The sequence below is a fragment of the Alnus glutinosa genome, chromosome 1 (assembly GCF_958979055.1).
Source record: "Alnus glutinosa chromosome 1, dhAlnGlut1.1, whole genome shotgun sequence".
NCBI classification, from domain to species: domain Eukaryota; kingdom Viridiplantae; phylum Streptophyta; class Magnoliopsida; order Fagales; family Betulaceae; genus Alnus; species Alnus glutinosa.
Genome location: NC_084886.1, coordinates 33,910,113 through 33,936,692, shown reverse-complemented (window position 1 = coordinate 33,936,692; position 26,580 = coordinate 33,910,113). Strand labels below are relative to the sequence as shown.

Below are 26,580 nucleotides of genomic sequence, written 5' to 3'. Positions count from 1 at the left end.
CTTGTACGTTCTTGTGCAATTTCACAAAAAATATTTATAAAACTTGAGCCAAAAATTGATGTGGTCTTGAGTCTATCAATAATAAAAATAGTCATTCGCAGTAGAACGAATATTAAGATAGAGTCTATGTGAAGGTGTCGAACCTCAAGGATTGTTGGTTGTTGTTAAGTTATCAAAATTAACTCTAATTTAATTCAGAACGTATTTTTGAATTTTGATTTGTAATTGAAGCTAAATAAAAACGTAAAAGTAAAAATAAGATAGTAAGGAGAAATATAGGGGATTGATCTCACCTCTAACCTCATCATAATGGTAAATTGCATTTAACATGTGAATTTCACGTACATGAATATTATGACACTTGTGTGTGTATGTCAAGCACCCAACATTGTCATCAAGAAAATTCTTTTATTAAGATATAAAGCATAGCTCATCTTTCGGCAAGGTACGACTGCTCTACCTAAACTAGGGTGTAGAACAATTCATTCTTCCTAGGCATGGGCTATCAAATATCCTAATGAGCTTACACATAGTCAAAGGATAAGCATAACTCATCTTTTGGCAAGCATAAATTGATTTACCTAAGTTAAACTAACTAGGGTGTAAAGCAATTTATTTTTCCTAGGCATGGCCTATCAAACCCTCTTGATTTTGTGTCCATTAAAATCATTGTAAAACCATCGTTAATAAAAAAAAAATATGAATACTGAGTTCAATCAAGATAAATAATTTTCTAAGACAAGATAATAGATTTATCAAAGTCGAATATAAACATTTAAACACAATCTCAAGATTAAACAACCAACATTCATGTTCATAATTTTTCCAAGAGAAAACACAATTATATCATTACAACTTGGAAATGGCTACATCAATACCCTACGGAAGATTTAGCTGCTTATGGAGATGTTGGAAATCATCTTTGTCGAAGAAAAATCCATCCCAAAAAGCTGCTAGAACTTTGAAGCACTTGTCTATAAAACCCTAGCCTCTAATCCTATTGATTCTAATCTTTAATGTAAACTATCTCTATCTCTTTTAATCTGGACGAGTCTAGGTATTTATAGAGATTACAAGTGAAATCCTTCACAGATTTGTACATATGAGAACATCTAATCAACTAGAAATCGTAAAACAATTCCTAAGTGAATTGGGTGTCTTGCTGTCAAATCTGCCGCACGATTGCGCTCGATCGCGCTCGATCTCAGGAATTACTGTGCTCGAGCCCAGGTTGCACTCGAGCCTAGTTCTTCCTGTGCTCGAGCCTAATATGATGGTGTTCTGATCTATGTGTGTGTCTTCTAGCTACGCTCGAGCTTTTGATGCGCGCTCGAGCCTCGTGGCCTGATTCGCTTAAGCGGAATGGTTCTGCACTCGAGCTTAGTGTGTTGTGCTCGAGCTCACTTGCCTTGATGAATGTTGAATTTTGCCTTTAAGTCCGAAAGATTACTTGTGTTTTTTCTTTAGTTCCTGAGAATGCTCTTAACATAAAAACATTACAAAACATCATATCACAATGAAACTAAGAGGCTAATATATGCAAGCTAAAGGGCTTGAATATGCAATATTCAATGCTCATCACTTGAGTCTCGCAGCTTTTCAACTTATGAATTTGTGAATGTGTAATTTTATGCTTCACTATAGTCATTTATTTATAGACTTGGATTTACTATCATAATTGAGATAGAAGCTAAACTAGAGTTTTAGTAGATTCGGACTTCTAGTCCAAGAGTCATATGGTGCATGGCCAAGGGGAGAAAATTACTCCCCTTACCCCTGTACCACACGGCCATAGAGAGAAAAAATCTTCTCATGTGCCCGAGGCTAGGGTTAAAGGCCTAGCCCTAGCCCACTACTACTCACTCTTAAGCATGGACTTGGGTTTTATCCATTAGGTACAATGCTCATTTAACTCCACTTAAGCCTTTTGGAAGTAATAAGCCACTTAGGAATTAAATTCCTTTGGCCCATGTTTTATGAAATAAAACAATTCAAGTTAATAAATGAATAGCTGAGGCTCAAATCAAATGGTCAATTTACATCAGCCCAAAGAGTGACCGAAAGGGAAAAATACAATTAGCTTTAATTTATCTATGACAATATCACACACCACTATCAATCACAATGGATTCCACTAAACAAATGTGACTGCATTCCAATATGTATTTTCGATTTAATGAATTAATCGTTGTGACATACTTATTTATTACATATTACTTCTCCATGGAATCATTCTATAGTTGAACCAAAGTCAATACACTGTAACTTTGTTCACTACCTTTTTTTTCTTGATAAACCTTATATAATTACATGATTACCCTTTTTGTACCGTGTGAGATTTCATCTCATCTTGTACAAAACTTAAGTTTCAGTAAATCCCACTGAAACACTCAGGCATAAGCTTTAAGATAATCATTCTCATTAAATCTACATCGATGAGATATTCCTTATCGCTTTGTTCCATGACAAAGGATCTGAATTCCTTATTGAAAAATGCGTTCTCACAATGCTACATGTGATCACTCAATGCATAGATATGTTGACCATAGAAAGATCTCACAAAGAAATACATCAAAGTGACCTACACTTTACATCTAAGTTCACAAGCTTCTCAAGATTTAGAGTAATTGTTATAAGTTGTCGTGCACGTACATCATTCTTAATCACAGTGTCGAAAGTATGATGACTCACGTAGTCTGTTCGGTGCATGGCACTACCTTGCTCTTACACCAATATATCAACCCAAAGCCTTACTTGCTTCTCCTAATTAAGATAGATCGTTGAGGTTGACATATTATAGTTTAGATGGATTTCTCATTTCCATTTACGGTTATGAACAATCTTTTATAAGTTACAATGGCCTATGACTATAATCTTCTGTATGATAATCACATTACTCACCCTATAGTCAAATACAATGTAACTTAGGAACCTTGCACGCATATAATATGAAAATATTTAAACATACACTAATGTATATGTCTAACGTTCAATATTATGCAATTATAAAAAGCATCATCCAAACTATTGGAGTTTTGGACACTAGTCCTAACAAAGCTCATAATCAGATATATATATATATATATATATAATAAACTTTAAACACAGTAGTTAGTCCCCATCCTTTGTTTCAAACCAATGATTCCATTCGTAGAGCCACTACATCAGTAGACACCAACATACCAATGCAAAAAAGCCCTCTTCGCATATATCAACTCAAACTTGTAGCAGAATCAAAGGGCATAATTCTTCTAAAAGATCCAATGAATTATGCCAGATATATCGGAAAACTAAGGACTCGTTTGTTACGCAGAATAGACCCTAGAATTGAATGATTATTCCTATAGAATAACTATTCTTTTGCTTGGTTGCACACCATTCTTAGGAATAGTTATTCCCACGAGAATAATTATTCCCCTTTGAAGAGGAATACATATTCCTCTAAAAAAAAAAACAAGAAGAAAAGCTATTCCTTGAGGAGTTGAATGAGCTTTCCAAAAAAAAACCCATTTTTTTTTTTCTATAAACCTAAATTTAAAAAAAAAAAAAAAAAAAAAAACACAAACCTAAATTAAAACTAATTTCTCACTTGACAATGCATCTACGAGCAGTTACAAAACTTTTGATGTGTGATTTTAGGAGACGTTTTCTTTTCTAGCTAAAACAAAACTTTCTCATGCTAAACAATTTTCAAAGAAATTATGAATGTATAATTCGTGTATATGTCTATTTATAACATCTTTGGGGAATCAAATTAAGATTTCAAAACAGTAACCATGAAATTATTGAACAAAAATTGATTTATTTTGTGAATCTGTAAAAGAAACAAAACCCTAATTCGTGAAGAAGAAGATAAAGAAGACCCACATACATACCAAGAGGAGGTGCCTATGTGGGTCAAGACCATCCCGTGGTTGGGTGGCCATCCATTAATGATTTTTTTTTTTTTAGTTTTAGTTTTTTAAAATTATTATTATTATTATTATTATTATTATTAGGTATTTTAGTCATTTTGATACAATCTTAGTGAGAGCATATGCGTTGTTACCAAACTACGGAATATGAATAGTTATTTCATTTCACCATTCTCTATTCCTAGTAATAAATAACTACTCTACTTCCTAATGAAATGTCCATTCTGTGTACCAAACGAGGCCTACGTAACATGCATAGAGAATTACCTCGCTTCCACCAGAAACTCTAAGTTGTCTCATAACCATGCGGTTCCTCACCACTAGTGCCTCTAACATTTCCCTAGACCATTTTGAGCATATTTTATGCATTTATGTAAATAAGCATGTTATAAGTATTAGTCAACATTAAAGAATGACCCTTACGGATGTGAGCATTATTCCATTTTATTTCAAGCACTTTATAGTAAATGCAAATAAGCATATATGTCCTTACAATTCCTCTCCCTTCACTAGCCTGCCCCTCTATGTTAGATATTCTAGACCCACCTGGTTGCGAAACCTAAGCATTACTCACATTTCCCTATAAAAAAGAAAAAGAAATCAACAAAGGGTTAAGTGAATTGAAGAGGAATATATAAAAACAAATAGTTGAAAGTAACATGCATAGGAAATCAACCAAAAACATGTCCTTCCAGTTCCTCTCTTTTTATTAGGTTTCATCTTATAGATCCTATGGATTGTCTTCATTGGCTTGTGACAGGACCTAATGTTATGGCCCACCAACATGCGGTTCCCACATCTCACACCATATCATTGCCTTGTAACTTTCTATGGGTGTTGAGGCTCATTTGCAACTCATCTTTTGACCTTTCTAGTGTGTCCAAGTTGAGTTCTCACCAAAGGAGGTAGAATGGTGTCAATAGTAACTTTTGGCCATTCCCCAGGCCCAGGAATTGGATGAATTGAAGGGGCGTAGGCTTTCTTGTACGCATCCATACGATAACACGCATGCACAAAGTCTTCTAGAGTACATTGGTTTGCATAAATAGCAGCACATGCATAGGGACACGAAATCCGATTAAGCTGCCACCTACCACAACTACATGCCATGTTGCTCAAATTTACCACCCTCCTTGAATCGTGGTTGTGGTCCATCTCAAACACATCCCCATCTCGCCAATGGTAAATGTAGTATCTGTGTAGATCTTTTGATCGTCAGCTCTTGCTCCAAAAGATGTGTCGAGTCTCACTTAAGACGTTAAACCCTATTGCGAAACTTACCGTACTAAGCTTCTATCCTAATAACAACTTATCCTATATCTTGGCGTGGATCTATACCTAGCACTTGTATCGATTTATCCTAGTTCAGATTATTCCCAATCCTTATAGCGACATTTACATAGTGATTTCAATCCTGACTTTAATACCATATTCTTATCCAAAAATCCAATATCCTCAAAATCTTTTTTGTCAAGACTCTGTATTTCTTGTACAATTATTCCATCCTAGACTCTTGTAGATCATCTCCTAATACCTAACAATCAGTTCTTATAGTCATCAGAACATAAGGCTCTGATACTATCTGTAACGCCCCGAGAAATTAATTAACTGGTAATTAACTTTATGATTCGTTTCTCAGTTCCATTCCACAAGGAATAAGACTCACAGATCTCTACACCCAGAGCATCTACCAAGAGTCATCACATTAACTGAAATCACACTATACATATAATTTATAATAAAGATCAAACTAAACCTTAATACACAATCAAATCCTCAAATTCTAAGCCTACAACATTACCCAAAAGTACTAATTACCATGAACGATCTTCAAAATCCATAAATCAGTTCTTAAATATAACCGAATCTATATCACTGCGCCAAATGACCGTATTTGCTTCGAGGTCCATCTTGAATCCAACATCTAAAGGTAGCCTAACTATAAAACAACACATGTTTCATAGGTGAAAAAGATACAAGCGTAAGTCTTCGACTTATTAAGTAATAATACACATGATGACAGGTTATCATGTAGTGACCTTAGTATTTATAAATTACATACATAAATGCAATGTTACAATTTATCATTTGACGATGTCATAATGGATGTAATATAGATATAATATATGATGTAATAAGAGAATTACATCATATGTCAACACAATATGGTCTACCCAGAATATTAACCCATTTCCAGCAGGGTTGGAGTTGTCCCGATGGGCTTGTAATATAACATTGGTGCCCCGGATATGTACGCTATCATCCATCATTAGCAGCCCGACCGAGTCCGAGCTCGGGTGCCCCATGCTGTTAATAATGTTTGTAATTGTGACCCCATTCAAGCATGGTGCGTTGGTCACCAAATAACCATTGGATCCAAAGCCAACCATAAAAATAAATATACCTTTAACCATAGGGTTAGCCTGTATTGTAAGCCCATAGCAGTTATCCCACATGTATTGGTGTACCATGTCATACAATGCAATTTAATATTCACCTTCTTTTACATGCATGCTTTTATAAACTCATTATTTTCATTATCTTGTTATTCATCACTCATTTTTACAAAATAGCAGTTATCAAAATGTGTATTTCACGTGAGTTGTAAACATGCATGTTTGCAGGGGCGGAGCTACTCTTTGGGTTGGGGGGGCCCAAGCCAAAGGGTCTCCCCCAAAAAAAAAAAAAAAAAATCTAAAAAAAAAAATTTTAAATTTTAAATTTTACCCCTTAATTTTTTTATTTTCTTAGTTTTGGCCCCCCCAAAATTTTTTCTTTTCAATTTGGCCCCCCCAAAGTTCAAAACCTGCCTCCGCCCCTGCATGTTTGGTACACAAAATAATCATGCTTATGTGAGGAATATAATAATAAGTATCCATGTGAGTTTTTACTCACATGTATCAAACAGCTCCTCTGTAAAGTTCTCTTGAGGCTCCACAACCTCGAAATTTAAGCAAAACCTATCATTAGCCCTAATCCCAAGTTAAAAACTAATTCTAATCTCTAATAGGTTCAAAGTAGGTATTCTGCCTGACCCACAAACTTTTGGGACACAAGGATCGAACATTTAGGATATGATGCTTGAACGTTTGACACGTGAAGAACGAGGATCGAACGTTCGGCCAAGGAGATCGAACGTTCGTTCCCGGTAGAAACTTAGTTTAGAACCAAAACTACTTCTAAGCATAACCTAGGGTCTTAACAACACTCCTAATACGATTCTAAGCCATATCAACACCTCATGCAAGAATTACAACGTCTAAAACATCAAAACGCTAAACCTACTATTAAGCTAGCATTAAGACCATTATAATGACTTGATGATTAAACCTATGGTTAAAAACCACAAAAGCAAATTGTTAGCATAACTACTATAAAAGAATGAGTTTAAGCTAAGAGTATTACCTCCTTAAAGTGAAAACGCCTTCCTCACACCGAAGGACTCCCACATACTCTAACTAGAGTAACATAAGCATAAATGGCGTAAATCCACAAAATAAAATGGTCTTCCTTTCCATCCATTACTTTTGAAATTGGCATGTAGATGTTGGATACAAAACTTATGTTCAACTCTAGGATACACCGACTCAAATGAATCAACAAGTCCTTACAAATGAAAAAAGAAATTAAATTAGCATAGTATTTTTTTTTTAATATAACATTCGCATGCCAAAAACAAAAGGAAAAAAGAAGTAAAGTATAAATTTCACCTTTTGTCTATGAGACATAAAAACCCATCCATGCTCCTCAATAGGAAATGCAATTTAGAAGACTATGCATAAACCATGTTCATGAGTCTCTACACTCGGTTTCTACAACAACAAATTGGAGAACATGTCATCATTCCTATCCATACTTATTGCACATAATAATAATTGTCCCTCGCATGAGCCCTTTAAGTGGCAACCATCTAATGCGATCACAGGTCTACACCCAACAATTAGACATTTCTTATAGGCATCTAAGCATACAAACATCCTATGAAAATTAGGTCCATCTTTTACCAAACCACACATGCTGTCGAGGTTCCATGTTTGCACTGATGTAGCATAGTCCCGAGAGTTTTGTAGTACTCAATCTCATTCCCATACACCTTTTTTATGGCCATCTTCTTGGCTAGGCAACTCATCTCAGGATTGCAATATTATAGTCTCTCTTAATTTGCTGTTCCAAAGCATACTGAATCCATGTGGGGTCATCTTTGGTACGTTAGAGTGTGCAATTTTTTTGTATTATATTCTATTATTCTTTGCTATATTTAAAATTGTGAATACCGAGGAAATTTATTTTTTGAATTTATGTTTGGATGATTTAGAAAACCTGAGACAAAATTGAAAAAAGTTGAATAAAACTTGAGTAGAATTTAAATTTAACTATACAATCCAAACATATATTTGAAAAATAATATACAAAAAGGTGTTAGCCAAACCTGCCTAAAATCTAAGCCGTACGTGTTAAATCAAGGCCCAGCCCAGCGAAGAAGCCATGGGTATGTTTGGTAAATGCTTGTACAGAACAGAGTAGTGGGTTGCTAATTTTGGAATTAATAAAAAGTGATGTTGTGATATAAAGTAGGGTTAAATACCTTATTGGTATATGAGTTTTCAGCTTTTTAAAATTTAGTACCTGAGTTTTCATTTGTTTCATAGGTGATACCTGCGTTTAAGGGTAAAAACCACTTTGGCATTTCTGTTACATTTTCCGTCCAAATATTAACGGTTTGCCATGTGTCAACTCCTGAGGTTGGCACGTGGCACTATATAAAAAAATTAAAAAATAAAAATCTTTAAAAATTAATTAAAAATAATAAAAAAATAAAATCTTAAAAAAATAAAAGTAAAAAAAGAAGAAGAGGGGTGGTTGGCTAGTGGCTACCATGGGGTGGCTGACCATTCCCATTTTAGCTAAGGGGGTAGCTCAATTTAAACTGAAAATATAACAGAAGTACTAAAGTGGTTTTTATCCCTAAACTTAAGTATCACCTATGAAACAAATGAAAACTCAGATATTAAATTTAAAAAAGTTGAAAATTCAGGTACCAATAAGGTATTTAACCATATATAGTAAAAAGAATTTGTATAGAAAAGTGAAAATTTTTTTTATTGTAGTAATTTTTTTATTTATTTTAATAGTAATAAAAAATTATTAATGTGATATAGTGAAAAAGGTTAAAATGTTTTAATGTTGATCGTTATTAAAAAATGTAAAAAAGTGGAAAAAAAAGAAGAAAAAAAGTAAAGAACACGACTCTGTTCACGTCAAAAACGTTGCCAAACATAGCCTATATTTTTCCTAAATTACCCAATTATACAGAAACAAATTTTGGTAGGAAGAGAAAAGGAACACGGTTCCCTGGTCGACAAACGAATTCCTTCCATGCAGATCCCACCCATGACCCATCCATCTTTTTTTATCTTCCTTTCCAAGTAGAGCGAGTGAGCGAGAGTGAGAGAAACTGAGAATAAACGTGGTAGGGATGGACTCCGACGAAGGCAACGCGCAGAGGGTCCCGCTGAGCCAGAGGCCCGACTGGTCGGACGTTACTCCGCTTCCCCAGGACGACGGTCCAAATCCAGTCGTCCCGATCGCCTACAAGGAAGAATTCATCGAAACTATGGACTACTTCCGAGCCGTCTACCAGGCCGACGAGCGCTCGCCTCGCGCTCTTTGGCTCACCGCTGAAGCCATCCACTTGAACGCCGGCAATTACACTGTAATCTACCATTCTCTCTGTCTCTCTCTCGCTCTGTTATAGTTTTGGAGAATGTTAGATGGGGTTGAATGCGTTTGACATTGTGTTATTCATGTATTTCATTGGCTTCGTACTTAGCTCTGAGGGGGTGGATTGAAAATGAATCCTAGATCACAATACCCATTTGGGAAAATATAAAGTCGATCGGCTTATGTGGTATGAACATCCCTATGTATAAATTGTTATATAATAATCATCACTATGTGTCATTTTACTTTTGTCACTGAATTATCTGATGATGGGATAGTGATTACACTGTTTGAAAATTATATTTTATAACTAAGGAGATATCTTCACCTTTGATATCAACCATTAGAGATATAGCTATCCCAGGGTTCAAAGGGCCTTGATTGAGGGTTAAAAGCGCCTCGATTGATAAAAGCAAGTCAATTCAATGCTGATGTTCTCAATAGTGTGGGGATGCTTGAGAAAGAATCAATTGTAAAGGGAAAGAAAGCTGCTTGGTGCATGAGTGTCACAAATGCTGCCCCAGCAAATCTCACTAGTTAAGGCAAAAAGGACTTTGGCGGTCTTCAAGCCTAGGACATTATCTAAATATACCACAGAAAACCACAAAGGTGATATCTAGAGATGTAGCTTTGGAAATTCGAGGAAGGCTTCAAAGCCTTGTTAAAGGGAGAGATAGTTGAAATCCCCTCTTCTCCACAACATATTATGGGCTTTACTTATATGGCTTTTTTCCTTTTGAGGGATAGATATTGGGGGTGACTATCCTACTGGTATGATTGATTTCTTTCTAGTTTTCCCTAGTTTGGTTTTGATTCTTCACCTATTGGGAGAAATTTCACAATCTGGTGATGCCTCCAGAATCATCTCTAGTAATCACAATGTCATTCACATAAACAAGTAGTATGTATCCAGCATCAATGTGTAAGTGGAAAAGTGAATGATCTGTTTGACAACAGTGGAGACCAAAATCCATGACAACCTCAGAAAACTTCCCAAATCACGCTCTCAGTGACTGCTTGAGACCATATAATGCTTTCTTCAACTTGGAGACACTGCCTTGATACTCCCCCCGAGCAACAAACTCAAGTGGTTGCTTCATATATGCCTACTCAAGTAGGTTACCAAGGAGAAATGCATTCTTGACATCCAACTGAAATAGAGGCTAGTCAAGTTTGGCCTCAAGTGATATCAAGACTTGAACAAAAGAGATCTTGGTCACAAGAAAGAAAGTCTCATCATAGTTAATACTAAAAGTCTGAGTATAGCCTTTTGCAACCATTCGGGCCTTGAGGTGATCAACAGAACCATCAGAGTGGAACTTAACAATATACACACATTTACAACCAACAATATGTTTCCTAGGTGGCAAGGGAACAAGATCCCAAGTCTCATTCTGATGTAAAGCGGTCATTTCCAATTCCATGGCATGCCTCCAACCCGAGTTAGAGAGTGCATCCTAAATAGTTTTAGGGATGGAAACATTTAAAAGTGTGGAAATAAAACAGTAAAGAGAAGGTACAACGACTAATAAGAAACAAAGTTACTAATGGGATGCTTAGTAACATAGGAATGTGTACCTTTCTTAAGAGCAATGGGAAATGAATTTGAGTCAGTAGATGAGAGAGGATCGGTAGATTGTGAGGATGATGGAGGGAGCATTGGAGTTGTTGGTTGTGGACGTCTGGCATTTACTTGTAACAAAGTTGGAGCTGTCGAAGGCATGACATGGGGAAAGGTATAGGAATAGGTGAGGAAGGGAAGGAACTCGAAGCCGGAAAAGGGATAGAAGATGCAGGAGACTCGATTTTTGATATTCCTCGGGTGAACTAGCTTCAGAGAAATATGATTGAAACTCAATAAAGGTAACATCAGCACTTGTAAAGCAGCCGAGCAAGACTGGAGAGTAGCATTGTATCCCTTCTGGGCCCGTGAATAGCCAAGAAGACACTTTATGGAGCAAGGATCAAGTTTGTCAAAACATGGTCCAAGATTATGAACATAACAAACACATCCAAAAACTCTACTAGGCAAATGGAAGACGGGAGAAGAAGGAAATAAGATGGAGTGAGGAGATGCTCCATCAAGAACAGTGAAAGGCATCCTATTGATGAGGTGGTATGCAGTCAATACCGGATCGCTCTAGAAACATTTTGATACGTGCATATGAAACAAGAGGGCTCGAGTGATATCAAGGAGGTGTCTATTTTTGCGCTCAGCAACACCATTCTGTTGTGGTGTGTGAGGAGGTCTGGTGTACATTGCCTTTGTCAGCTAAATGAGAAGCAAAGAAATGAGAGACATTATTTGGCATTATCAAATCACAACATTTGAATTTTCCAGCGAAATTGGGTTTTGATCTCTTGCAAAAAAGCTGAAAAATTGACATTAACTCGAAATGATTTCTAGCCAACTTGAGGTGTCTATTTTTGTGCTCAGCAACACCATTTTATTGTGGTGTGAGGACAAGTGGCGTGGTCTACAATGCCTTTGTCAGATAAATAAGAAGCAAAGGAATAAGAGACATACAATGCTTTTGTAAGATAAATAAGAAGCAAAGGAATGAGAGACATATTCTTTGGCATTATCAAATTGAAACATTCGGATTTTCTAGCCGAATTGAGTTTTGATCTCTTTGCAAAAAAGCTGAAAAATTGACATTAACTCGAAATGATTTCTAGCCAAATTGAGGGGTCTAATCTCTCTTTGTCACATGAAATGCGGAGAAAACCTATCCATGATCAGGCTGATGGGCTTGTGACGAGGTCTGATGTTGTGGTGTGTGAGGACAAGTGACGTGGTGTACGATGCCTTTGTCAGATGAATAAGAAGCAAAGGAACGAGAGACATACAATGCCTTTGTCAGATAAATAAGAAGCAAAGGAATGAGAGACATTTTCTTTGGCATTGTCCAATCGGAACATTCGGATTTTCTAGCCGAATTGAGTTTTGATCTCTTTGCGAAAAAGCTAAAAAATTGACATTAGCTCGGAATTATTTTACATTAAAAATCAACAAGTAATCTAAGAGTAGTCATCAACAAAGGTAACCAAGTATAGAAATTTAGTTGATCCAACACTAAAAGGACCCCATGGGTAAAAAAAGTGTAAGAGAAATTAATGGTTTGTTCAGCTCCATCAACTATGACGCTCGCAGTGGCAGTGTTTCTCGTGGTAGGAACAAGGGGAGGATTCAAAGAGGTTTTACATGAATCCCAGGTTGATTTCTTGGAATGTTAAAGGGCTGAATCAAGGTGGCAAGCGGTTGAAAATCAGAAATCTCCTTAGCCAGTGGAAGGCTGACATCATATGCTTGCAAGAAACTAAATTGGAGCCTATTTTTGATAGTATTGTGAGAAGTTTGTGGGGGTGTCAGTTTCTCGATTGGTGCTGTCTTCCTTCTAGTGGGGCCTCTAGTGGTATCCTACTGATGTGGGATGGAGAGTTATGGAAAAGATTGACGTGTGTGTGGGGGAGTACGTTGTGGCTTGCTCTTTTAGAAATATTGAAGACAACTTAACTTGGGCTTTTGCCGGGGTCTACGGTCCTAATCTCGATAGTCACCGAAGGTCTTTATGGGACGAATTGGTTGGTTTGCTTAGTTGGTGGGACTTACCTTGGTGCATTGGTGGTGATTTCAATGTCATTCGCTTTCCCTGTGAAAGATTAGGAGTCACTCATCTTTCTCCTGCAAGATGGAGTTCTCTGATTTTATTTTAGAGCAAGGTCTCATGGACCTTCCCCTTGAGGAGGGTCGTTCACGTGGTCCAATAATTCCTCTTGGTCTAGGCTTGACAGGTTTCTTGTTTCTTCGGATTGGGAAGCTAGATATCCTGGGCTCTTCCAGAAGAGGGTTCCTTGTTTGTGCTCTGACCACTTTCTTATCCTCCTCGTATGTGGCGGCATCCAAGGGGGGAAAAGACCTTTTAAGTTCGAGAATATGTGGCTGCAGGAAGAAGGTTTTGTGGACAGGGTGAGGCTTTGGTGGGCATCGTATTCCTTTCAAGGCTCCCCTAGTTTTTGTTCTTGCTCAAAAATTGAAGGCTTTAAAGGTCGACCTCAAATTGTGGAATGAACAGGTGTTTGGAAATGTGGACTCCCTTAAAAAAGCTCGTCTTGAAGATTAGCGCACGCTTGATAGGCTTTAGGAAGAGAGTGGTTTAGACTTTGAAGAGCTTTTGAGGAAAAGCTTGATTGCTAGTGATCTGAAAAGAATTATTCTCCAAGAAGAAATTTGTTGGAGACAAAAATCTAGGGTCCTTTGGCTAAAAGAAGGTGATAAATGCACAATCGGATTGCAAATTCGAACAAGAGATCCAACTCTGTAGAATCTTTGTCTGTTAATGGCTCAGTCACTTCAGATCAATTGGCCATCAGAGAACATATTGTTCAATTTTATGAATCCTTATTTTCAGAGCAATTCAACTGGAGGCCTAGGTTGGATGGCCTTGCTTTCAACTCTTTAGCTACAAAGGAGGCCTCTTTGTTGGAGCTTCATTTTGAGGAAAGGGAGGTCCTAGAGGTGGTGAAAGGTATGAACCGAGATAAGGCTCCAGGCCTCGATGGCTTCCCCATGGTTTTTTTCCAAGACTGCTGAGACGTGATCAAATCTGATATCATGGGGTCTTTTTCAATTTCCATGCCCGTGGTTAACATCTCACACTTGTTCGCAGATGATACCTTGGTCTTCTATGAGGCTAACGCTAGCCACCTCCGCTACCTGCGTGTTCTCTCATTATGTTTTGAAGCTGTCTCTAGCTTAAAGGTCAATTTGGCCAAATCCCTCTTGGTCCTTGTTGGCAACGTGGATAATGCTGCTGAGTTGGCTATCATCTTGGGCTACGGGGCTTCCTCTTTGCCCCTGAAGTACCTTGGTATGCCGCTTGGGGTGTGTTACAATGCTAAGTCTATCTGGGATGGTATCGTGGTTAAGATGGAGCGTTGCTTGGCCAGTTGGAAAATATTGTATTTGTTCAAGGGTGGCAGGGTTACCCTTATCAAGAGTACTCTCTCCAACCTTCCTATGTACTTCTTGTCTCTCTTTCCCATTCCTGCTCGTGTGGCCAATTGCATTGAGAAGCTCCAAAGAGACTTTCTGTGGGGTGGGATAGGCGATGAATTTAAATATCACTTGGTTAGCTGGAACAAGGTTTACTCTCAGATCTTTGTGGGAGGGCTGGGGATTAGAAATTTGAGGGCGTTTAATCGCGCCCTGCTAGGGAAATAGCTATGGCGTTTTGGGTTTAAGAGAGATGCGTGGTAGATTCTAAATACGGCAGCCTATGGGGGCGGGTGGTACTCTCTCGAGCCGACAGGTGCCTTTGGGGTGAGGGTGTGGAAGAACATCAGAAAAGGTTGGGGTTCTTTCTTTAGATTCACTAGATTTGCTGTGGGGAATGGTTCAAAGATAAATTTTTGGCATGATTTGTGGTGTGGGGACATGGCTCTTAAAGTAGTTTTTCCAACTTTATTTGGTATTGCCCGTGTAAAGGACGCCGCTGTTGCAGATAATTTGGAGTTTTTGGGCAACTCCAACCAGTGGAACGTGAGTTTTACTAGGGAGGCTGACGATTGGGAGGTGTATGTTTTTGTTTCTTTCTTCTAGGTGTTGCACTCAGTCAAAGTGAGCAGAGGCAGCAAAGACAAGTTGTGGTGGGTCTCCTCTAAAAATTTTTTGTTTAAGGTTAAGTCGTTCTTTTACTCCTTAGCTTGCTCTGGAAGTAGTCGCTTTCCCTAGAAAAGCGTTTGGCGCACTCAAGCTCCCTCAAGGGCTGCCTTCTTTGTGTGGTCCACGGCTTTTGGCAAGATTCTTACCTTGGACAACCTTAGGAAACGGCAGGTTATCGTGATAAAAAGATGCTATATGTGTAAGAAGACTGGGGAGTTCGTGGATCATCTCCTTCATTGCAATGTGGCTTCTGCTTTGTGGAGTTCTCTCTTTAGTCTTTTTGGGATGTCTTGGGTTATGCCTAGGTAGGTTATCGACTTGCTTGCTTGTTGGTGGTCCTCTGGAAGGCCAATAAGTGCTGCGATTTGGAAAATGGTGCCTATTTGCCTATTTTGGTGCTTATGGAGGGAAAGAAACAATAGGAGCTTTGAGGATTTGGAAAGTACATTAGAAGAGATTCTATATTCGTTCTACCTTAATTTGTACTTTTGGACTACGGCTTATGTCCACCCTTTGTTTTTACTTTTGTTGACTTTCTCGCTCGCTTTTCTCTTTCTAATTAAGTGTTTCCTTGTATACTCCCAGTGTACCAAGGGACACCTTACGCTTTTTAAATGAGATTGATTTCTTACTTATCAAAAAAAAAAAAAGGACCCCTTACATCGGAGTGTACTAACTCAAATGGTTAGAAACTTGACCAACAAAACTAGATGGAAAAGACACAAGACGGTGTTTACTGAACTGACATGCTTCACAAGACAAAAATGATATATGACCAAGACTCCTGACTTGACGCTTCATAGCGGACAGAGATGGGCCACCAAGCCGACAATGCCACTGGAAAAGAGATAATGAAGATTGAAGTGTTTGTGGAGGAGAGATGGGAGCAAAATCCAAATAGTAGAGACCTTGAACTTCATGCTCCATACCAATCATTCGCTTTGTTTGGAAATCCTGAAAAATATAGCTAGAAGGGTAAAAACTAACTCGGGAGGTCTTTGGTGATTTTACTGATTGATAACAAATTGAAAGGGAAACCAGGAATGTGTAAAATAGATAACAAATCAAGATCAATATTGAGATGAGTGGTTCTAGAGCTCTGGACTTTGGCTAAGGAACCATTGGCTAAAGCAACACTATAAGGTGATGTAACAGTATGGTAATAAGATAGATGAGCGAACACACTAGTCATATGCTTAGTCGCATCAATGATGACCCATGGATCGAAAGTAGAGGATTAAAGACAATGGGATGCAATACCTGAATGGGATAGAGTGGTTGTGGAGGACACTGCTCGCTTATGATGGGCTAGGAGCTGAGCATACTCATCCTTTGGTATTGAGATCATCTCTGTCTCTTGGACTGCAGGGGAGAGGGTGAATGGTCCTGATGCTGATGTGGAATCATCTTGAGAGAAGGCCTGATTGGCAGACTTGAAGGGTTTGCCATGGAGGTCCCAATAGTAGTCCACTGAATGATTGTTGAAGCTGCAGTGCATGCACTTCTTAGGTTCCTGATTTCCGAATCATGTCCACCACACACGCTACGGCTACCGTGAGTACAACAGCCTCCTCGTGATCCACTAGAACCGCCATGAGAGGCAACAATGGTAGAGCATTCACTAGGACCGGTGTCCATATCAGAAAGGTAGATCTCTGAAGTATAAACCTCATGGAGAGAGGGAAGATTGAGGTTACACAAGATTTGTGCACGGTCCGTCTCATACTCGGACTTCAAAACACTGAGAATTTGAATGATGTCCATATCCTGACGTTTCTTCTCCATACGCATGATATCAGTCATGAGTGGTTGATACATGTTCCTCTCCTTGAGTACACTCAGGACCTGAGAATAATACTCTGCCAAACTCTGGTTGCCTTGCTCAAGACCAAAATATCACTTGTATACGTCATACGACCGAGTGACATTCTTTGATTTAGAGTAGATGTGTTACAAACGCCCCCAAATAGCCTTCGCAGATCGAAGGTGCATCAAAGTGATCCCAATACTGGATATCTTGAGAGATGATCAGATTATCCTCCTAATCCTAAAGACTTGTTGAGATAGCTGAGGTAGTAGTAGTGGAGCCATTTGAGCCAGTCATATCACTTGCGAATGTAGAGGATGTTGGCTTGTCAGATAAGAGGTGATCAAATAATCCTTTCCTGAAGAATATCTCTACTGATTGGGTCCAATAAATGTAGTTCTTACTATTAAATTTAATAGATGTCGACATAGGAGAATTTAAAGTAGAGGGAGGAAATGAGCTTAGGTTTAGTAGCCATTGTGTCAACCTATTAGAAGAAAACTCAGAAATTCATGCAAGAAAGTAGAAAAAGTCAAGAATCGACCTCAAAATGCCTCTGAATGGGCTGAATAATTGCTGAACTGGTTCAAACTGGCAAAGCATGCCACAAAACCGACCGAAATCTTGTTGAACTAGACGGAAAATGCACTGAACTGGTTGAAAAACGAAGTGAACCAGCCGAAACAGTGAACTGGTTGAAAAAAGAAAGAAAAGAGGAAGACAAAAACGAGAAGAACCAGAGGCAAGGAAACATTTCAAATCCCAAACCTTGATACCATGTTAATGAAAATAAGAAGAGAATGTAGGAAAATGAGAATTTGTTTTCTATATTAGCCCTCAGTCTATTCATTCCATATATATAGGAGAAGCATTTACAATATGACAAAGAATATTCTAAAAAAAGAGTTGGTGGGAACAACTGGTAGGGAGACCTCATCAAGGCTATCTTCTATAAGAGTATAACATAACATTCTCTCTCTAACACAATAAATTATTATTCATAAAAAAAGAAAGTTATATAGAAATTCAAAATGATCCATTTAATGTATTTATCTAAATATTATATAAATGTCGGGTTGGTCTTTTGTCAAAAAACTAAAACTCTTCTGACTTTTGACTCGACTTTTTTCAGAAAATTCAAACGCCTTTGATTATCAAGCTGACCCCGGTTGAAAGCTGACTGATCAGGTTGGAATTGGGTTGTTATGTAGGGTAGACGGGTATTTGGTCACCCCTAATGTTAAGAAACTTAATCAGAAAATTACTTAGCAATCATATAATTTATCTTTGACCAATAAATGTTAAATAGATACTAATCAATGCTCAGAATTCATAATTTTCCTTTATTGCTTGATTGTGTTAATGTTGTTAGGAGCAAAAGGTATTTGAAGTTCGAAAATATGTGGATAAGATCAAAGGGCTTTGTGGAGAATGTCAAAGAGTGGTGGTTGTCTTACAGTTTCAAGGCTATACTGACATGTAAGTTGAAGGCCTTGGAGACCGGTTTGAAGAAATGGAATGAAGAGGTGTTTGGTAATGTTGAGAAGTAGAAAAAGCATCTGTTGGGTGAACCCCAAGGTCATGATGTTATTGCAAAAGAAGATCCTTATATGATATCAAAATGTCGAAAAAGACTGAGATTACTAGTGACTTGGAGAGGACTACGTTGATGGAAGAAGTGAATTGGAGACAGAAATAGATGGCACTTTGGTATAGGGATACGCATTTTTTCCATCGTGGTGCCAATTTGAACAGAAGGAATAACACTGTTGAGTCGTTTGTCATTAATGGTTCTATCTCTTTAGATTTTTCAGAAATAAGAGAGCATATTTTGCAATTTTACAAGAGTCTTTACTCTAAACAGTTTAGTTGGCAATCTGAATTGGATGGCCTTTCGTTTGATTCCATTGGTGCTGAGGAGGCTTTGTGGTTGGAAAGAGCTTTTGAGGAGAGTGAGGTCTTTGAGGTGGTTAAAGCGTTGAACGGTGATAATGCCTTGGGGCTCGAATGGGTTTTTTTTGGCCTTCTTTCAGACTTGTTTGGAGGTCCACAAAGAAGATCTCATGAATGTCTTTCAGGAGTTCCATGCTTGAGGTACATTTGAAAAAAGCCTTAATGCCACTTTGTTGCTCTTATTCCCAAGAAAGCGAGGGGTTGGTGACATTAAGGATTTTTGCTCTATTAGTCTTTTGGGTAGTGTCGACAAAATAATTTTCAGAGTCCTAGCTAACAGGCTGAAAACAGTGTTGGAGAAGGTTTTTTCCAAGACTTGGAATGCCTTCATAAGGGGAAGACAAATCTTAGACTTAGTTGTCATTGCTAATGAATGCCTTGACTGTAGAATAAGATTAGGGTTTAAGAGTGCTATGTAAATTGCATTTAGAGAAGGCTTACAACCATGTTAATTGGAGTTTCTTGTTGTATATGTTGAGGAGATGTGGTTTTGGGGAGAAATAGTTTGAGTAGATTGCTCATTGTATCTCAATGGTGCGGTTATTTGTTTTGATTAATGGAGCTCCCTCTAGCTTTTTTAACAGCTCTCGTGGCTTGAGATAGGGGAACCCTTTATCCCCATTTCTTTTTGTGGTTATTATGGATGCCTTAAGTAGGATGTTGCCCGCTGCCATGGATATGGGGCTTTTATTAGGTTTTTTGGTGGGCCTAGGAATAACAACTATCTTCTCTTAAATTTTGTGGGGTGGAGTTGGTGAGGAGTTTAAATTTCATCTTGTTAGTTGGTCTAAGATTTGTACTCCTTAGGTGGTTTGAGGGTTTGAAACTTGCTTTTGTATAACATAGTACTTTTGGGGAAGTGGTTATAGCATTATGCCTTGGAGAGGGAGGCTTTTTGGAGATTTGTTGTGGAAGTTAAACATGGTAGTATGTGGGGAGGATGGTGTTCTGATACGGTCTTTGGGTCTTTCGGAGTTAGGGTGTGGAAATTCATTGGGAGGAAGTGGGGGGAATTCTCTAGATTTATTTGATTTGAGGTGGGTGTTGGGTCTAACGATCATATTTTGGTAGGATGTGTGGTGTGTGGATCAATTCTTGAAGGCGGCTTTCCTGAAGTTGTTTAGTGTTGCTTATTGAAAAGAGGCTTCGATGGCAGATGTGTTGCAGATTCATAAAGGCGTTTCACAATGGAACATTACTTTTATCAGATCTGTAATCTTTTGTATTCTCTCAGGCTAAGAAGAGGTGGTGAGGATAGAATTTGTTGGATCCCCTCCAAATGGCGGACGATCGAGGTCAGATCTTTCTATCATGTGCTTAGTCTCCATTGGCTTCCCCTTTCCTTGGAAGCGTATTTGGAGGAATAAAGCTCCTTTGAGGGTGACGTTTTTTGTTTGGATGACAACTTTAGGGAAGATTTTAATGTTGTATAATCTGAGAAAGAGGCACGTCATAGTGACATATTGGTGTTGTATGTGTAAGAAGAATGGAGTATATATTGACCATCTTCTGCTCTATTGTGTGGTGGCTAGAGATTTGTAGGCTAAAATTTTTAGTCTTTTTGTGTCATACCCCCAATGGGTGGTGGAGTTAATGGCTTGTTGGAGAGGTTAGGTTGTAAGCCTATGCGTTTTAGAAGTTTAGAGGTTGGTTCCTCTTTGTTTAATGTGGCGTATTGGTAGGGAACACAATATTCAAAGCTTTGAAGACTGTGAGAGGACGATGCCTGAGTTAAAAGTCTTTATGTTCAAATCCCTTATGTTTGGTTGGTTGCGTTCAATAGTTCTCATCTTTCTAACTTCCTAGATTTTTTGAATTTGTGCTCTTCCTCTCCTCTTGGAGGTTGCTCTTGTATACTTCCTATATACTTTAGTTGCGCCAAAAAAGTTTATAATTGATTTATTTATATAAAAAAAATTAGTAATTGATTTATTTAATAATTAAAATTTTGTAAAAAAAATAAAAATACTTCCTCTACACTTTTTAATTGATTTACTTATGAAATTTGTTTTGATTAGGTATGTTTTGCTAAAAAAATTCAATTCAAAATATTGCTAAATTTTTCAAAATGTCTGAATTACAAATAATCAACATTGAGAACTCAGGATGTCGTGGAAAATTAGTGTTTTCTTTTCCACTAATGGGCACCTTTGTGGTAAGTGGCCATTGATGGCATGCATATGAGTTTGACATGGACATTATACACATGAATCTACCTTTGTTTTTTTTCCTTGTAGTTCTTTTTCGCTCCCCTCACCAATCTTTCTCTCTTTCTTTTTTTCTTAAAATTTAATTTTATAATGATATCCTATTTTCTCTTTCCTCTGTTAATAATAATTTTTTTTTATTTTTTTTTATTTTTTAATTGTATGCTTTGTCATCTGTCAGAAAAAATTATGGAAATCATAAATCCTAGCTACTTTGGGAAATACTTTAATGTAGAAGTATATCAATTTCACAATTTACTTGATATTCTTGAATGCTGGATGTTTGATGTGGGTTAGTAAGATATTTGTTTGAACCTGAGGGCTTTATTGGACTTTTACAAGAATGTTCTGTTACCGTGCCATTTTGTTTGTTCATACTTCAAATTATATATTTTAATAAATAAAGCATGTTTTGGAACCTTATATGTTACACAAACTCTATAGACTGTCCATGCGAAGCTAGGAAATCATATGTGTTTCTAAACAAGAATCCTCAACATCCCAGGTATTAAACTTTTTGAGGAGGCCAAATTCACATTAACAAAAATTCTTGGTGACCATTTAGCTTCGGGAGAGAATTTATTAATTTGTTTTTTAAACAGTTGGGACTAATAAAGGTTCTATTTATCATAGGTATGGCATTTCAGGCGTTTAATACTCGGGGCTCTCGATGGTGACTTGCACGATGAACTGGGTTTCATTGAGAATATTGCTAAGAGTAACTCCAAGAACTATCAGATATGGTGAGCCATAGTATCTATACATTTGTTTGTTTTCCTTTCTGATGTATGTTAAATAGAACAGACATTTAATGAAGATGTATTAAAAATCGTAAGCTGATGTTTTATATCAAACAAGATGCTGTCACCCTATCCTGAACTAATTGATTTTCAAAATTGATGTAACATGCTATAGAATCCTTGTTTTGGATTAGCCTTTCGAGAGCTAGGGATAGCGACATGGTAGATTTGGTTCCCTTTACTTCTATTTGAATCATTTTGGGAGTCCTGTTTCAGATCTGAGTTTAGTTTAAGAATAATATATATATATATATATATATATTGTGAAATGTCAACTGTTAGAGTAGTTTTATCTTATCTAGTTATTCTGGAAGTTGTGATTAGCTTTATCTTGTTGATAGGTATAACTGTCTGATGTTAAATCTTTGTACTGTATCTCTTCTATAAATAATGCATGTATTTGTGTATTTGTCGGGTAATGTAGCTGTTTGACCCACCATTTATTCATTTACATCAACGAATGGGAAAGGTTTGATATTCAAGCAGAACACCGAGTACAAAGTGAATTTTTTTTTTTTTTTTTTTTTTTTCCATTTTACCAAAGGAATGGATTTGACCTGCCTTTATTTTATTAACGGGGTAAGTTCATGGTTGCCCATGTAATTATGACATATTTCTCATAAAAGTCTCTGTATTGGTGTTTTCATTCTGGTCACAAACAAAGCTTTAAATCCAAATGGATTAGACCTGTCGTTATATTATCCAGGCCGTTCTACCCTTGGATATTTGCTCTTCATAGCTTGCTTGTCTCTAGTTTTGCCTATTTTTTGAACTTTTGTTCTTGTTTTTCTTCAAATTAAGGATTTTCTTGTATACTCCCTGTGTACTATACTTGCGCTTCTTTGCCTTTTTTTTTTTTTTTTTTAAATGATACTGATATTACTTATATATATATATATATATATATATATATATATATATATATATATATATATATATATATAAAGTAGTATGAATAAGGTCTCGGGTTCTTTTACTTGAAAAATAGAGGTGCTTTAGTCCTCAAACATTAGTAAAAGAGACTAGGCCTTTTGATAAAACTCTTTTATAGTACAAAAATATTTTATTTGAAGTTATAACGAATTGGTGGGCTAAACTTTGTATATTAATCGCAAGGGTAAAGTGATGAAGCTATTGAACAGGTTCTATATTTTTTTTCCTTGAAATCCTGTTAAATTGACTAGGACCATTCTATCATTAGAACCTTTCGTTTTTATTTTAAGTGAGTGACATATGATTTTGCAGATTCATTAACAAAACAATCACATGCCCCCTCCATCTGAAAATTGCCCACTCTTTCTTTTTTGGTTCATCATCCATTGATGTTTTTCAATGGTTAGAAGTCAAGGCCTGAAACTTTTCTGCTTTTCCAAATTGCTACGCTTCTCAAGTACTTTTTCCCACCATTTAGGGTTATAGAATGAGAGGCTAGAAACAGAATAGGTTCCAGTCCTTTTGATATGAATATATGAAGAAAAGAAAAAGATAGGATGATAATATCGGCTCATGTTGAAGACTGCGTTGAGGCGTGAGGTTAGTTTGGTGCGTTTATTGGCTGGAACTGGTGGAATCTTTTCTTTCTAGTGTTTTATCAAGTGGTATCATGCCGTTCTCGAGAAGATGGCCGGTGGAATCCAAGGATTTTGAATTGTTGGTAGTGGGAGGTGAAACAACGGTCCGTTTCTGTGAAAGTTGCAAAGGAACGTTGAGGTCTATTGGGATAGAGACGAGATAGCTTGGCTGGTGCGCATCTTCGAGGAGCTGGTGGTAGGTGAAGAGACTCGGGTTTTTTGGAATCAAGCTCAACCTGGGTTTCCCCAGGCATGGTGGCTTCTTGGTGGTTGAGGAATTTGACGGTGGGAGGAAAAGTGGCTCGGTCCTAATTCTAGAAGGAAGACGTGGTAAAGGCTGGGATCTTTTTGGCTCGGCGTTACGTTTGGTTAATGAGCATTTTAGAGCTGGGGTTAGATTGGTGGCAGCAGAACCAGAGGTTCAGGCGGTGAGGGGGACCAGGAGGAGTTGTCATCGCTGGAGGAGAGCCTTGGTGTTTCTTCAGGGCTGGTAGCTAGGTTGCCTAAGTGGGTGAGAGAGCTTTTGGTAGGAGTTTCCACGGACAAGCCTGTCCAAGCTCTGGCGATCACCAAGAGGAAGATCCAAGCTCTGGTAAAGCATACCCAGTTTCCGGTGAAAGCAATTCCGGTTCTGGTGAAGACACCCCATCCTCCAGTGAAGCTTTTCACTTCAAATTGTGGTCATACGGTCTCTGAAAAGCAAGCTGCAAAGGGAGGGGTGGCTTCTGACATACTCTTCCATTTTGGTGAAAGTCTCAAGCTTTCCAATCTGAGAGAGACGTTGCTGAAGCTAAAAGAGGAAGTAGGCGTTTGTTTGATGAGATTGGACTCGGCTGTGGATGGGCTTTTGGGCAGTGAGCCGAAGCTGAGTTTACATCATGCCCAGCCCAATCGTAGAGCTAAACTTACCTCTAAGGACTGGGTAGTTAAACAGATTTGTGCCTTTAAACCCAAACTCAAGGGTCCGGTTTTTAAGCCCAAGAGTAGGGCTGCGTCTTCTAACGTGAAGTTGCTGGTGGGTTCGGGTGTGGGTCAGGAGCCCGACCCAAAAGGGAAGGTCACTGTCACTGGTGGGTCGGCCCATTCTTGGGTGGCTTTGGACGCGGGTCAGTCTGGTGACCCAGGCAGATCGTCGTCTGCTGGGGGTGTTCCCGCCTTGCTGCAACCGCCGGTGTCCACGAGTTGCTCTCTCTAGGTGAGTGGTCCGGTGGGGCTTTCGGGCTATCCTTCTTTAATGGGTCTTCCGGTGAGATTCCGGTTGCTGTTTTGTCGCCTGAGAGGGTCAAGTCACAGCAGAATCCGCCGGTGAGTGTGATTCTGGCCGCCGATAGTGTAGTGCTGCATTAGTTGGCACCGGTGAGTGTGACTTTGCAATCTCCGGTGGTCGAGGTGAGAGATCTGGGGCCGTGGTGTCTTGGTCTCTGTTCTGAGACTGCCAGTGTGGGTTTTCTGTGTCTCGGACAGATGGGTTGGGTTTGTCAGTGGGTCTCTCTTCGTTTGCTAAGTCTCTGCAGATGGCCGCTTTCAGGTTGTCAATCGGGTGCTCAGATTTGGTAGTGTTTCAAGAGGGTGCTTAGTGTGTAATGAAGTAGGCAGTAGGGAGGACTTGTGCGTTGCGGAAGAGGTGGAAGGAGAAGCTGATATTGGTAGGTTGCCTCCTCTAAATACCTATTCCCCATCCTCCGGGGCTCTTCTGATTATGTAAATTCTAGTGAAGTTGTCATTTTAATCTATCCAACCAACTGCCAAATTGTCGTTGAGATATTTTTTGGAGTTTCTATAGCTTATTTTACCCTTACCCCAGGTACCACTGCATTGATCTAAGTGACAGATATTTGTAGGCATCATAGGAGGTGGGTTGCTGAGAAATTGGGAACTGATGCCACAAGCAAGGAACTTGAGTTCACCAAGAAGATACTTACTGTTGATGCTAAAAATTATCACGCCTGGTCCCATAGGCAGGTTTGTTGCTCCTGATACCTGTTGCCTTCCTTATGCCAAATAAGCCACACGGAACTCCTCCTTGTATGTATATTTTAAGATATATATATTTTCTTTCTTTTCTCTTTAGTGCAGTGGGTTCTGCAGGCACTAGGAGGATGGGACGATGAACTTGATTACTGTTGGCAGCTCCTTGAAGAAGACGTTTTTAACAATTCTGCTTGGAATCAGGTATTATTTATCTTTATAGTTTATTATGTTGTTTTTGTAAATCAGCCATCATCATATGATGTTTTGTTTGGAACAGAGATACTTCGTTATAACAATGTCTCCTCTCCTGGGGGGCCTGGAGGCTATGAGAGAGTCTGAAGTGAGCTACAGTGTTGAAGCCATAGTATCCCACCCTGAGAATGAGAGCTCGTGGAGATACCTTCGAGGGCTTTACAAAGGTGACATTGAGTCTTGGGTGAATGATTCTCGTGTTTCTTCAGCGTGTTTGAAGGTTTTGAGGGCCGCCAAAAACAACTGTATCTTTGCTCTCAGCACGCTTTTGGATCTTCTCTGCCATGGTCTCCAACCAAGTCAAGAGTTGAGAGATGTTGTGGATGGTCTCAACACTTCAGGCACTAATCAACCGGATCCTGACTTGGGAAAAACAGTTTGTTCTATTTTGGAATGTGTGGACCTGATGAGAGCTAACTATTGGAGGTGGCGTAAGAGCAAGCTTCCTGCTCAGGCCATTTAATACCCCACAAAATGGTGTGCATGTCTCGATCTGTTGATCTCAGTGAATGTACATGTGCGGGCATACAATCCTGTACTTGTGGTCTTGAGGTGCATTTGTAATAATTGAAGTCTCCGGAGAAATGTTTTGTTTCAATCTTTTGCTCATCTCCATATAACACATTGCCCCTCCAAACCCCGAAAAGAGAGGAAAAGGAAACACACATTGCCCCTCCAAACCCCAAAAAGAAAAAGGAGAAGGAAACACACATTGGCTA

General features: G+C 38.4%; 1 protein-coding gene across 1 annotated transcript; it reads left to right on the top strand.

The window, feature by feature from the left end:
* The first annotated feature begins 9,221 nt into the window (after positions 1-9,221).
* LOC133878901 (protein farnesyltransferase/geranylgeranyltransferase type-1 subunit alpha-like) lies at positions 9,222-26,459 on the top strand. The gene is made up of 5 exons (XM_062317467.1): positions 9,222-9,627; positions 21,901-22,010; positions 25,480-25,600; positions 25,715-25,810; positions 25,887-26,459. The coding sequence occupies exons 1-5, from the start codon at positions 9,391-9,393 to the stop codon at positions 26,322-26,324; spliced, it is 1,002 nt and encodes a 333-aa protein (XP_062173451.1). The 5' UTR covers positions 9,222-9,390; the 3' UTR covers positions 26,325-26,459.
* The last annotated feature ends 121 nt before the right edge of the window (positions 26,460-26,580 follow it).

Excerpts from the sequence above, each read along its gene's own strand:
- LOC133878901 (XM_062317467.1), top strand. The coding sequence starts at position 9,391 with ATGGACTCCGACGAAGGCAACGCGCAGAGGGTCCCGCTGAGCCAGAGG. Across the intron at positions 9,628-21,900 it reads TGAACGCCGGCAATTACACT|GTATGGCATTTCAGGCGTTT; the intron begins GTAATCTACCAT and ends TATTTATCATAG. Across the intron at positions 22,011-25,479 it reads TCCAAGAACTATCAGATATG|GCATCATAGGAGGTGGGTTG; the intron begins GTGAGCCATAGT and ends AGATATTTGTAG.